The sequence below is a fragment of the Plecotus auritus genome (assembly GCF_963455305.1).
Source record: "Plecotus auritus genome assembly, chromosome: 12".
Lineage (NCBI taxonomy): Eukaryota > Metazoa > Chordata > Mammalia > Chiroptera > Vespertilionidae > Plecotus > Plecotus auritus.
In genome coordinates this window covers 30,569,925-30,583,065 of record NC_137778.1, presented here as the reverse complement: position 1 = coordinate 30,583,065, position 13,141 = coordinate 30,569,925, and the positions used below count along the sequence as shown (strand labels likewise).

General features: G+C 46.2%; 1 protein-coding gene across 1 annotated transcript in view; it reads right to left on the bottom strand.

Annotated features, from left to right (window-relative positions):
* Window positions 1–5,628: 5,628 nt before the first annotated feature.
* The window catches only part of S100A16 (S100 calcium binding protein A16), a gene marked incomplete at its 3' end in the record, with an annotated part of 13,452 nt that continues 5,939 nt past the window's right edge, over window positions 5,629–13,141 (bottom strand). The window contains exon 4 of the mRNA XM_080647819.1: window positions 5,629–5,729. Within this exon, the coding sequence (XP_080503945.1) occupies window positions 5,629–5,729 (101 nt within the window). The remainder of the gene's footprint in view (window positions 5,730–13,141) is intronic.

The following is a 13,141-nucleotide window of genomic DNA, read 5'->3' as shown; positions in this document are numbered from 1 at the left end:
CTGCTCTTTTTCCCTTCCTCTTGTTCCTGTAGACCAGCCCTTGCCATGCCCTGCACCTGACTCACACTGGAGGAGGCAGTGCTGATTCATCTCCAAGGAGCCTTCCCACACCCACACCCCTCACATCTGCCTCACATATAAGGTGTTCCCCGGACAGCCCCTGCGGAGCAGCCCAGGTGGACTTCTGGAAGTAAGCCAAATGCCTGGAAGCTATTTTAACAGCCTTAGGATAGGGGCAGAAGGAGCTAAGTGGCAGAAGTCAGGGGTCAGCCCGGCCAGTGTGTCTCAATGGACCTATGAACCAGGAGGTCACAGTTCAATTCCTGGTTGGTGTACATGCCCGGGTTGTGGGTTCCATCCCCGGCATGGGGCGTACAGGAGGCAGCCAATCAATGATTCTCTCTCATCATTGATGTTTCTATCTCTCTCTCCCTCTCCCTTCCTCTCTGAAATCAATAAAAAAATATTTTTTTAAAAAAAGAAAGAAGTCAGGGGCTAAACACTGCCCACCCACCCTTTCTCCAGGGCAGTTAGGTGCAAAGGGGAATGCCCTCACTGTTGGGGCTCAGGTTTAAGTCCTGGTGTTCCCTCTGACTCACCTTAAGTGAGTTGCACCACACCTCTGAGCTTAACCAAGGGTCTCTTTGATTATCCCTCTGCCTACAGATATATGATTGGAAACATTTTCTCTTTAAAAACGGCATTAAATAATTTATCTAACTACCCCCTGATAGCATGATCAGCATGAGAGTGTTTGAACAGTGGATCTGGGTCATTCTGGATTTGCTGTATGTGGTGGGTTTGTGCATGTGGCATTATGGAGCACCCATGTGTGCTGGGTGATTTCTGTATATTTTCCCCTTTAATTTACACAACACTCCCAGGAAGCTGGTACAATTTCAACCCACTTTACAGAGGAGGAAATTGAGGCTCAGGGAAGTTTGCCCAAGTTCACACAACGAATGAGTTGTGACTTAAACACAGGTAAACCTCCTGTATTGTCTCAATCATTGAGAATCCCTAACTTTCCAATTCCTCCTCAGACCAGCCTTGGTCTCTCTGCCCATCCTCTCCCCACCCAGCCACTCAGTCTCATTTCTCAACGCCCCCCCCCACCCCGCCCCCTGGTGCCCAGGAGCCTGTCTCTTCCACCTGCTCTGCTCTGTCATCTTCAAGGGTCCCCTTTCCTCTTGCCTCCAAATGCACTCTGGCCCGGATTTAAAATAAGCTTAAAAGAAACCTTCCTCAGATCTCCCATCTCCCTTAGCCGTCCTCTTTGCCACAGTTAACACCACCGTCCACCCAATGACCTGAACCAGAAACTTGGCTGTCCTCTAGCGTCCTGCTTCCTCCTCATTGCCATCCAGACATCTGGTCAGTAGACCCTCTTCCTGCCTTCCGCATACGGCTCCGCTCTATCCACACTGCCTGTGATTCTGCAGCATCGCCTTGCCCCTGGAAACTGCAAACACATCTGGATTCTCCTCCCCACCGTGACCTTGCCCCCCACTCTGACCCCTTCTCAGCTCTGCCACCAAGGTGATATTAAAATTCAAACCTAAGCACATTATTCCCCACGTGAAAACACTGAGTGAATCCCCATAGCTTTCAGGAGAAGACTACCGAACATGGTACCACTTCCCAGGTCCGAAACTTCACTATTGCACATGCCAGGCCCTCCGTGCCTCCAAGCCCTGCCTATGCCATTCATTCTCTTGGAAAGCCCTTCCTCAGTTTGCCCCCCTGCCAATCTCCTAACCACCTTTTAAACTCAGCTCATATATCATCTCCTCCGTACAGCATCCCTGAATCTACTCCCCAGCCTCCCACATACCAGAACACAGAACACATGAGTGTGCATACAAGCACACACACACACACAGCTAATAGTAAGTGTTTCTCCTATGTACTTTTGCAGCCTCTTGCCCATCACCCTATAACAATACCTTTTACGGTTAATTGTAGACTCATGGATACTGAAGGTTGCCAGATTTGGGGGGAGGGGCGCTGGGTGGACAGGGGGGATTGAGAGGTACAAAATGATAGTTGCAGGGTGGTCACGGGGATGTGGAGTGGCGACTAGGAAATGTAGTCAATGGTATTGTAATACTGTATATGGTGGGTGCTGGAGTGATGGAGGAATCACTTCGTTATATGGATGTCTGGCCACTGGGCTGTACCCCTGAAACTAATATAAAATAATGTTGAATATCAACTTTAATTGAAACATTAAAAAATTTAAGTTTAATTGGGATTATTTATGTGTCTTCCCCACTAAACTGGCCTGACACAGAGCAGATGTTTGGTGAATGACCAGCGGGGGGCGCACCAGTGCTGTCCCGATGGCCACCATCCTCTCTCCTCCCTTCAGTACCACATTTCCAGACATGGCCCTCAATTCTCTATCCCCACCGCTGAACCTTCTAAAAGCTCATTTGCTATACTCTATGGACCCAGCTCTCTCCAGTGGCTCCAGAAACTTCCTTCTTGCCAATGGCAGTGTTTGGGGGAGGGAGCAATTTAACACCTCCCTCCTCAGAAGGGCCCCTCAGAAGGGCTCCTCTCTCCATCACACCCTCCCCTCTCTCCTCTAAAGGAAGAGAGGGGTGAGGCTCTGCCCCTTCTGGGCTGCAGACTTTCTCTTTCTCAACCAGCCTGCCGCTCCCCCTCCTTACCTCCCAGGGGACCCCACCTCCCCACGGGGCAGGATACAGTTAGGCAGCTGCTTTCTGTGATGAGGTGGGGGTAGGTCAGTTCGGGAAGCAGCAAAATTAGAATATAAAGATCTTTTTGGCTTTAGCTCCAAATTACATTCTCTGGTCCTCAGCTGAGATTTGGAGATTTTATCAGAACTTAAAAGGGAAAGTGATGTGAACCATCAACAGAATCAGAGAATCTGGTCAAGAACAAACTGTTTCTTGTGCCCCCGACATCTGGCCACCCTCACCACTATTTGTGGTCGCGCAAGCAGGCTCACAAGAGCACAGCCACTCTGGACCTCAAGTTTGGGGACTTGTCTCCCCGACCCACAACTCCTCACAGAGACTCAGTGTATAGATGCAGGTGGTTCCTGAGGTCTGACATGTGAGTCAGGAGCCCCGGGACACTTCCACCCCAGCCTGCAGACTCCTCACAGCCTCCCACAGCCTGGAGCCCAGGTGCTGTCCCAGCAAACACTCAGGCCTGGGTGTCAGGCAGACTTGGGTCTGAAGCTGGGCTCTGCCATTTGCTAGAATGGAGGGCCAAGGGTAGAATGCGTCACTTGGTGAAACCAGTGCTAACAGGAATCAACATAAAACAGCGTGATTAACCATCACCCCAGAAACACTCAACTTGAGAGATGTTCTGATGTGTCCTGACAAACCCAGGGAATTGTGCAAATCTCAGAAAGGGACTAAAGCCAGCTTCAGTAAAAGGAAGGTGACGGGAGAGTGAGCAGTGATTGTAAAAATTATAGGGTGTTGCTCATGAGGAAGTGGTTGAAAGTGACATTTTAAGAGAGCAATGTGTAATACTAGGAAATAGCTATTGCAGAGAAGTTAAGATGTTGGGTTCTGAGTTTGAATCTTGACTCTCCCATGTTCTAGTTCTGTTGATCAAGACCTTTCAGCTATAAGAGACAGAAGTTCAATGAAAGCCCACTGAAGTAGCAAAAAAGGGATGTATTGTTATTACATCCATAGTGTGCAGGTTCAATGAACCACAGCCTTGGGGGCTAGAACAGGAAACTCAACACCATCCACCCTTCTCTCATCACTGCTTGTCTCTCTTTTCATGTGGGCTTTACTCTTACTGTAGCGGGACCTCTCTATATAATGAGAAACATGGTCACAGACTATTCCAGCTTTATTAACCCAGTGTTCATCTATCCCGGCAAGAGCCTTGATGGGCCCTGCTTGGTTTGTGTACTCAGCCATAAACCAATCCCCATTTCTAAGAAGTCAGGGTGCTGTGATTGCCCAGTGTGGGTCATGTACTCAGGCCTGTCATTAAGCGTCTCTTACCAAAAGAAGAAAGCAAGTTACCTCAGTTACTACACTAACCAAGTGTAGTAGAAACATCACTTAACCTCCTTCTAAGCATCAGTTTGCTCTTCTGCAACGCGATACTATCACTCACCTCACAGATCAAATGAGATAACACAAGCAAAGTACCTGGTGAGCACTCAGTGTATGTCATTAGATACAGCAGTAGAAGAAACCATGACACACAGCAAGAACCAGCATCCTTGCTGAATGAGGCAGTCTGACGTGTCGGCAACATGAAACCACGATCAAACCTCACACATGCACGAAAACACAAGGACAATGGTAGTCTACCTCTGGTTTCCCTGTCAATACTTGTTTGTCCTTGGAGCCCTCATGTTGTCACCTGCCCATGTCAGGTGTTAACAGTTTAAGAACAAAACAATCAAGAAAACCTTCAAAGTGAGAAAAGTCTGTTCATTGGTTTCATCCTTCCTCCTCGCTTGGAAATGATCATATGTTTCCCATTATAGTAATTGGCAAAAACACCTAGGTCCAGCTTCAAAAATAGTGGAGTTTGGTGTCAACTTCGCTTGATCTAGTTCGATGCCTCTCCATACCCCATTTCATAGACAAGGAAATCAATTCCCTACGTGGTGCAGATACACACGTGATCATCCCAGCTTACTTATGCAACCAACCCTTTATGACCCTTCACCTCCAGTCACCCCAGCTCTTTATTCACCAACCCGCTCTGGTTTGCATTTAGATTCTCAAAGGGACTTTCCATCTGGCAAAAAAAAACTGATTTCTGGGAAGTTTGGGTTTACCATGCAGTCATAAGAATGAACAAGAATTCGTCTCTCAAAACAAGATCATCCCTAAGAGCAGCGATAAGAAATGACTTTCTGAACCTGCCCAGCTTTGGGCCAGATAAACATCTTCCAAGAAGGGAAGAGGGCAGCAGACAGGTAAGTGAGAAGAAACTAAAGTTTACTGAGTGTTTACTCTGTACAGACATTGTTCTAAGTACTCTCTGTGTGCAGATGCATTACCGAATTTGATCCTCCCAACCACCTTATAATGTGGGCAATGTCTATGATTAATAGATCAGGAAACAGAAGCTCAAGGAATTAAGTGCAGAGCCAGGATTTGAACTCAGTTTGGCCTGGCAACAGAGCACCACTCCTCAATCACCCTGACAGCTACTCCTTCACCCAAAGCTCCTGGTCTGGCCACTTGCCTGGTTCCTCCTCCTCTCCTTAACCCTGCCTCGCTTCTACCCTTTTCTCTCTTGATTGCTTCTCTCTGGATCCTTCCCCTCTCTCCCTCTGCCTCACAGCACCATCGTCGCCTCAGTTTAAAGAACTCCTAAGATCAAAGGGTTTGAATCTGTACTCAGCCAGCCCCATCCTTTCAGCACCAAACTCTCACTGCTCCCCTTGTCGTCCAGGCCCAATCCACATCGTCTCTGCCTTGCTCTGCAGAACCCCAGATGTGGCCAAGCAGCCTTGCCAGCCACAGGTCCTCACCAAGTGCTGCTGAGTTTTCCTTGCAACCTCACCTCGCCAAATCACCCCTTTCTCTCTGTGCCTGTGGTTACTGCCTCATCCCAGTTGTCCTGACACAGCAACCTCCTTCTGGACTCCAGCCTCTCCCCTCCTCATCCATTCTGGTCATAGTTGTCCATGTTGTCAATCATTTGCTCAAAAACCTTCTGGATCTCTCTACTGACTACCTCATCAATTAAACTCTTGAATGTTTCTGTGGAAGAAAAGGGCCACCTGCTAATCTGACTAACTCAGGGAAGGCCTGCCTGGTGGCCTTGCAAACTCAAAGACCTAAAGTAACCTCGAGGGATGGTCTGAAATGAAAACTTTTTAAATTAAAAATAGTTTATAGTGGGTAGTCATATCCTAGGCCAGTATGTTCCCTGACAAAGAGCTGAGCCTATTATCGTTTTGCATCTATGATAACATACCTGTGGAATGTCAGGGTAACTTGTAACTTCCCTTTATCCGGACCACGCAGGACACAACCAATGCACCGGGTGCCGGGAGGAGACCACAAATTCCCTCACTGTTATTGTTATCATGTTAATTGTTGACGGTTAACTCTCCTGTACCCACCTATGTAAAAGAAGCATGTGTCTATCATTTTACTTTTTACCCAATCCCAGAGGTTTCCCTGCTTTGCTTTCTCCCAGCTCTCTAATCTATCACCAATGGATTTCATGCAACCCACTTACGTCTCCTCTTTGATGGTAATTTATAAAAGTAGGTGAAAAACTGCCATTTTCCGGAGCATTATCTCAATATCTCGAGATTCTGTTTCCCAGCAATTTTCAACAATTTGGCGCGCAAATAAACTCACAAAAATTCTTTACAGGTTTGAATGTTTCTTACATTAACAGCAACCTCCTGACCAGTCTCCTTCTGGACTCCAGTCTCTCCCCTCCTCATCCATTCTTTTTTTTTTCCCCCCCAGGAAACGGGTAATGGCTTTATTATAAAAGATTTCTTTTTTTTTAATCTTTATTGCTGAAAGTATTACGTATGTCCCCTTTTTTCTCCCATTGACCCCTTAATGCCTGCCCCCGCCCCCAACCCCAGGCTTCCTCATCTATTCTGATCATAGTGTCCACTTTGTCAATCACTTGCTCAAAAACCTTCTGGATTTCTCTACTGACTACCTCATCAATTAAACTCTTTCATCTTTCTCTCTCGTCGATGTTTCTATATTTCTATCCCTTGCCCTTCCTCTCTAAAATTAACAAAAATATATTTTTTTAAAAGGGAAGATGTAAGGCGGTTACATGAAATTCATTGGTGATAGATTAGGGAGGCAGGAGAAAGCAAAACGGGGACATTTCTGGGATTGGACAAAAAGTAAAATGAATAGACATACTTCTACATAGTGGGTACAGGATAGTTAACAGTCAACAGTTACCATGGTAACAATAACAATGACAGGATTTGTGATCTCCACTCTGGTAGGGTGGTAGTGCTCTGAAGGAGGGTGGGGGTGGAATTAATCAGGTATGTCATCATACATGCAAAAGACAGTAGACAGGCCCAGTTAAGGTGAAGACTGACCTTCGTTAGGGGAAAATATTGCCCTAAGGCATGACTACCCTAAGGCATGACTACCCGCTTTTAGTTAGAAAGTTTTCATTTCCGACCATGCTATGTGGTTATTTTCCATCTCTGAGTTTGTAACGCTGCTGTGCAGGCTTCCCCTGAGCTTGTCATTCACAGTAAGAAGCCGAGGCAAAAATGCCATCACATGCTTTCTTTGTGCAAACTTGCCGGGAGGAGCTCAAAAAGAAACATACAGATGCTTCAGTCGACTTCTCAGAGGTTTCTAAGAGGTGCTCAGAGCGGTAGAAGACCGTATCTGCTAAAGTGAAAGGAAAATGGCAAACTTGGACAAGGCCCGTTATGAAAGAGAAATGAAAACTTACATCCTTCCTAAAGGGGAAGCAAAAAAGAAACTTGAGCCCTGGACAGTGTGGCGCAGTGGATAGAGCCTCGGCCTGCGGACTGAAGGGTACCGGGTTCAATTCCCGGTCAAGGGCACCAAAAAAAAAAAAGAAGTTCGAGGATCACAATGCATCCAAGAAGCCTCCTTCTACCTTTTTCATGTTTTGCTCTGAGTATCACCCAAAAAATCAGAGAACATCCTAGCCCTAGCCTGTCCATTGGTGATATTGCAAAGAAGCTGGGAGAAATGTGGGATGTTGAAGAAAAAAAAAAAAAGTCGTCAAGCCTGAAAAAAGCAGGAAAAAGAAGGAAGACGTGGAAGGTGAAGAGGATGAGGGGCAGGCGTATTACCAGTGAGACGATGACACCTTGGTTCTTGTCTTCTTAAAGGAAAGATTTCAATCGAGACAAAGTGTAGAAAAGCAAGCAAGAATTTATTGACTGCAGCAAAAACACACTTCGGACAGTGAAACAAGGAAGGGCACAGAGGCAGCATCAGGGGAGCCCAGGCTGGGCTGCTTTGGCTCGCTGGGAAGTCAGAGAAAAGGTTCAGGGGTGTAGCCCGAGATGAGCTGCCACTGCCCATTGCTCCCCTGGTTGCAAATCTCATGGGGTCCCTTGAAGTTTAAGAGATGTGCCTGTGGGGGAAGGAGAAGGCACAGGGAATGACACAGGCATGCTCCTGGCAGGGGCAGGGCCGGGGGAGGGGAGAGAGCCCACCAGGAACTTCCGTTTCAGGGTTTTTATTTTTATTTTTTTAAATATATTTTATTGATTTTTTACAGAGAGGAAGAAAGAGGGTAGAGAGCTAGAAACATCCATGAGAGAGAAACATCGATCAGCTGCCTCCTGCACACGCCCCACCAGGGATGTGCCTGCAACCAAGGTACATGCCCTTGACCGGAATCGAACCTGGGACCCCCCCTCAGTCCACAGTCTTACGAACCTGGGACCCCCCCTCAGTCCACAGTCTTACGTTCTATTCACTGAGCCAAACCGTTCAGGGCGGTTTCAGGGTTTTTAAAGGCTTAGCATTTAGGGGAGGTCTTAGGGGAGGATCAGTAGAATATTCATCAGCTTTATGAGGATGTACCAAAATGAGATTGATTCTCTTAACTTCATGGGTGTGGTTGGCAAATGGCACTAACTGGATTTCTGTTATCTATCTTCCTGAGTAGGGTGCTTTAAGCTATTTACCCTCTGGTTGGGGAGGAGAAATGCAAACCATTTACTCTTAAGTGTCCTTGGTTTAGGGAAGATAGGATTTACTATGTGGCTGTAAACTGCTGTTTAACTATCTGTCTTAGTTTCCCTATTCTGCGTGTCCTGGAACGTTTCTAACTTCAGACTATCCTATAACAGGAGGAAGATGAAGATGAAGAAGATGATGATGATAAGTTGGTTCTAGGCAACTTTTTTTCTTGTCTATAAAGCATTTTCCTACCCTGTACACAACTCATTCCTTTTATTTTTTATTTTTTTTAAATATATTTTATTGATTTTTCACAGAGAGGAAGGGAGAGGGACAGAGAGTTAGAAACATCGATGAGAGAGAAACATCGATCGGCTGCCTCCTGCACACCCCCCACTGGGGACATGCCCGCAACCAAGGCACATGCCCTTGACCGGAATCGAACCTGGGACCCTTCAGTCCGCAGGCCGACGCTCTATCCACCGAGCCAAACCGGTTTGGCACAACTCATTCCTTTTAAAGAAAAAAACTGAAATTAAAGGCTGTGTAAGATTTGTTTGTTTTGTTTTTTACTAGAGGCCCAATGTCTTTTTTTTAATGTTTTTTGTTTTATAATCCTCACTGAGGATATGTGTTTTTATTTATTTTAGAGAGAGAAGGAAGAGAGAAAAACATTGATCAGCTGCCTCTAACGGGGAATCGAACCTAGACCTAGGTATGTGCCCTGACTGGGAATTGAACCCACAACCCTTCCATGCACAGGACAAAGCTCCAACCCACTGAGCCACGTTGGCAGGGCCCAGATGCGTGTCTGGATAGCCCTGTCCTGGTGGTATTTCCAATAGCCACTAACCTCGCCTGGTACAGCATGGGGGCTGTAAATTGGCACGGAAGTTTAAAGCAGGTTCTTGTTGGTTCTTGTATATGCGGGGATGGTAGTTTTTTCATCTTCAATTCTCTCTGATGCAGCTTTTATGAAACAATTGTTCTCTTAACTGAATACCAATCTCAAATTAAAAAAAAAAAAAAAAAATTACATCGCCCTAACCGGTTTGGCTCAGTGGCTAGAGCATCAGCCTGTGGACTGAAGGGTCCCAGGTTCGATTCCAGTCAAGGCCATGTACCTTGGTTGCAGGCACATACCCAGTGGGGGGTGTGCAGGAGGCAGCTGATCGATGTTTCTCTCTCATTGATGTTTCTAACTCTCTATCCCTCTCCCTTCCTCTCTGTAAAAAATCAATAAAATATATATTTTTTTAAAAAGTTACAGCCATTTTGTTGACATTCTAAATGCTGATAAGTAATACAGTTTTTATTAATAAAAAAGAAAAACTGATCAGTAGTATAAATCTACACAAAAGAAGATATAAAAAAATTAAAAATAAAACAGACCCAGATGGTCTCCTTGGGCAAGTTTACCAAATCAAGGGGGCCAGGGAGGGCATGCAGGGCATCTTATACATATTTCCAGAAATTAAAAAAGGAGGAAATACTGCCCAATTTACGTTTTGTGGCATGTGTAAATATCATTTGTAGTAAAGGCTGCTAGCTGCCCCCTTACCTTTTCTCCCCTTATCTCTCATAGCAAAAAGGACCCTGTATAGTTTAAAAACAAACTTCCTTTTAAATTCAAATAAAGGCCATGCTCCCCAGCCTTTCTTGCAACTAGGTGCAGCCACATGATTAAGCTCTGGCCAAAATAAGCAGAAAGGTGAGGTATGTAACTGCTAATTCATGTCCTTAATGGCAGGGAACAGGCCACTTCTTCACCTTGCTGGTTGGAAAATGGATGAAACGTTTGGACTATACAAAGTGGGGATGGCTGAGCAGAACCACCTACCAAACCAGGCCTAAGCCACCTACTTCCAGATAGTATATGACAAAGAAATAAACTCCTTCATTCAAACCACGGCTAGTTTTGGTATCTGTTACACGCAGCCAAGCCTGTGTACTAAGTAGAATAACCTAAAAATAAAAGGCCAAAGTGAGAGGCAACAAGCATTTATTTGAGATCCAAAAGAATAGCTGTTCAAGAATCATTGATTCAGGCAGAAACTCCAATGGTGTTTAGCTTAGAAGGTGATGACCAGGGGTATTTATGAGAAAGGGGAATGAATGAATGCATCTGCAGCAGAAGCATCACAGCCACCATGCTGTGGTTGCTGTGGGCAGTAAAGGGCACTCTTGGCCCTTCATTGGGGCTAAGACACAGACAAGAGTCTCTGCCCTCGGGCAGTCCACACAGAGTTCATGAAAGATGGGATCTGGTCACCATCAGGGTGTCCTCGGCTAAGCCAAGTCACGTCACCTCTGATAGCTTCACCTGTAAAAGGTGGACCATGATTCTTGTTTCACAGGGCTGTCAGGAGGACCAAATGAGACTTGAATGAGAAGGTGTTTGTAAAACTTTTAACATTGGACAAGCAGTTTTCAAAAGGAATTACTAAAAATCTAAATGGAAAGAAAAACCAAAATGCACAGGAAGGTCAAAAGCTGACACAGGTAGTTATGGTTTTCTTACCCTAATGTGACAAAACAGCCAGGGTCTCACCCTATAGAATGGCAAATCTGACTGCAGAGGGGTTTGGGAGGCACAGTTTATTGGGCACCCACCACCTCCGACCCGAGTGGTTTAAATACTAGGCCAGGCCAGGGTAAGACGCAGACAGGGGGACCTGCTCAATAGTACTGTGGGACTTGCTTCTGACCCTCCCTCCCCTACTCTGCTCAGGCCTTGTTCAGCCTGTCTAGTCTCTGAACTTGTGTGTAAGAGAGGAAGGCTTGCCCTTCTCTAGCCCTAACACTCCCCAGGGAGGCCTCAGGCTGAGTGCCTGGTTCTGCAATGACAGCTTTTGTCCCTCTGGGGCCTATCTGGCTCTAGGCCCTGAAGCCCAAGCACTGACTGCTGTTAAGATTCTCTGACCTCCACTAAAATTCAGTGTCCTCCCAGCACTCTAGGTTTGAGCTTAAATCTTCTAGAAACAGGCCTCTAGCTGGGGTCACACGCCTTCTTCTTCTTCTTTTTTTTTTTTTTTTTTTTTTAATTGATTTTTTACAGAGAGGAAGGGAGAGGGGTAGAGTGTTAGAAACATCGATGAGAGAGAAACATCGATCAGCTGCCTCCTGCACACCCCCTAGTGGGGATGTGCCCGCAACCGAGGTACATGCCCTTGACTGGAATCGAACCCGGGACCCTTCAGTCCGCAGGCCGACGCTATCCACTGAGCCAGACCTGTTAGGGCGTCACACGCCTTCTCATTTCCTGCCAGCTGTTCTAAAGTCTTGGAAGGATGGAAGTGCTGAACTCCAGACATGTACCAGAGCACTAAAGGAAGCATAGCCCCTTCTCTCAAGGAAGCAGGAGCTGGATCCTGAGGGACAGGGCTGGGGTTGGCCCACCCGACACCCCACCACCACCACCACCCTCTTCTAAGACATTCAATGGGGAGGATTGGAACATGAGGAGCCGGTCATTGGAAAGGAGGCAGAAAGTGCCTCTGGTATTTCCCATGGCATCCCTCACACCTTGGCTTTGAGAAGCTACCTCCTCCACCACACCAAGGCCTCGGCTCCTGACTATTCTCTGTCCAGTTCTCCAAGACTCCTTTCTCTCCCCTATTTGATCTGCCCACCTCCGGCTTCCATTCTAGTTCAGCTCATCCCGCCTCCAAAGCTTCCCCGGGTAGCCCACTCTATATCCCAATGACCCTATTGCTCTCTAAAGCAGTAGTCTATCTTCATGGGGTTTGCTCTGTGCTTCCTGAAGGAATTGGGCGTGGGGGTGCGGAGGGGATTATATACTGACTCACATATATTTTAAGCTGACAGCTAAGATTTTTTTGTCACAAGTTTAAATCTTTGCAGAGTGTATAAATTCTGGAATGCTTTAAATATTGTTGCTTTTTAAATAAAACAAGTCTTTTAAATTCGTGCTTGATGAAATCTAAACATCACAATGGTGTAATGCTCTGCATTATCCATTTAAATATATTAATATTCACCCGGCCGGCGTGGCTCAGTAGTTGAGCATCGACCTATGAATCAGGGTTTGATTCCCGGTCAGAGCACATGCCTGGGTTACAGGCTCTATCCGGGGGCGTGCAGGAGGCAGCCGATCAATGATTCTTTCTCATCATTGATGTTTCTATCTCTCTCTCTCTCCCTTCATCTCTGAAATCAATTTTTTTAAATAAATAAATAAATAATCTGTTGATGAGCATTCAGGTCCCCAGTGCAACTAAGGGTCATGGCCCCTCTCTCTCAGAACTGCAATAAGGACTAGATGAGACACTGTCTGAGTCTGGGCTAGGAGGGCCCAGTTGGTGACATGTGGCCTTTGGACCTTGATGGAGCTGGAAGGAAGGTCTGCTGGTCCAGGGCTGACAGCACCTGCTGGGATCTAGGACCTCTACTTCTTTCTAAGGTCCCAAAGAGTGGAAAGGTGTTTAGTGTTGTGTGTGTGTGTTTTTGTTGTTGTTAATCCTCACCCAAGGATATTTTTT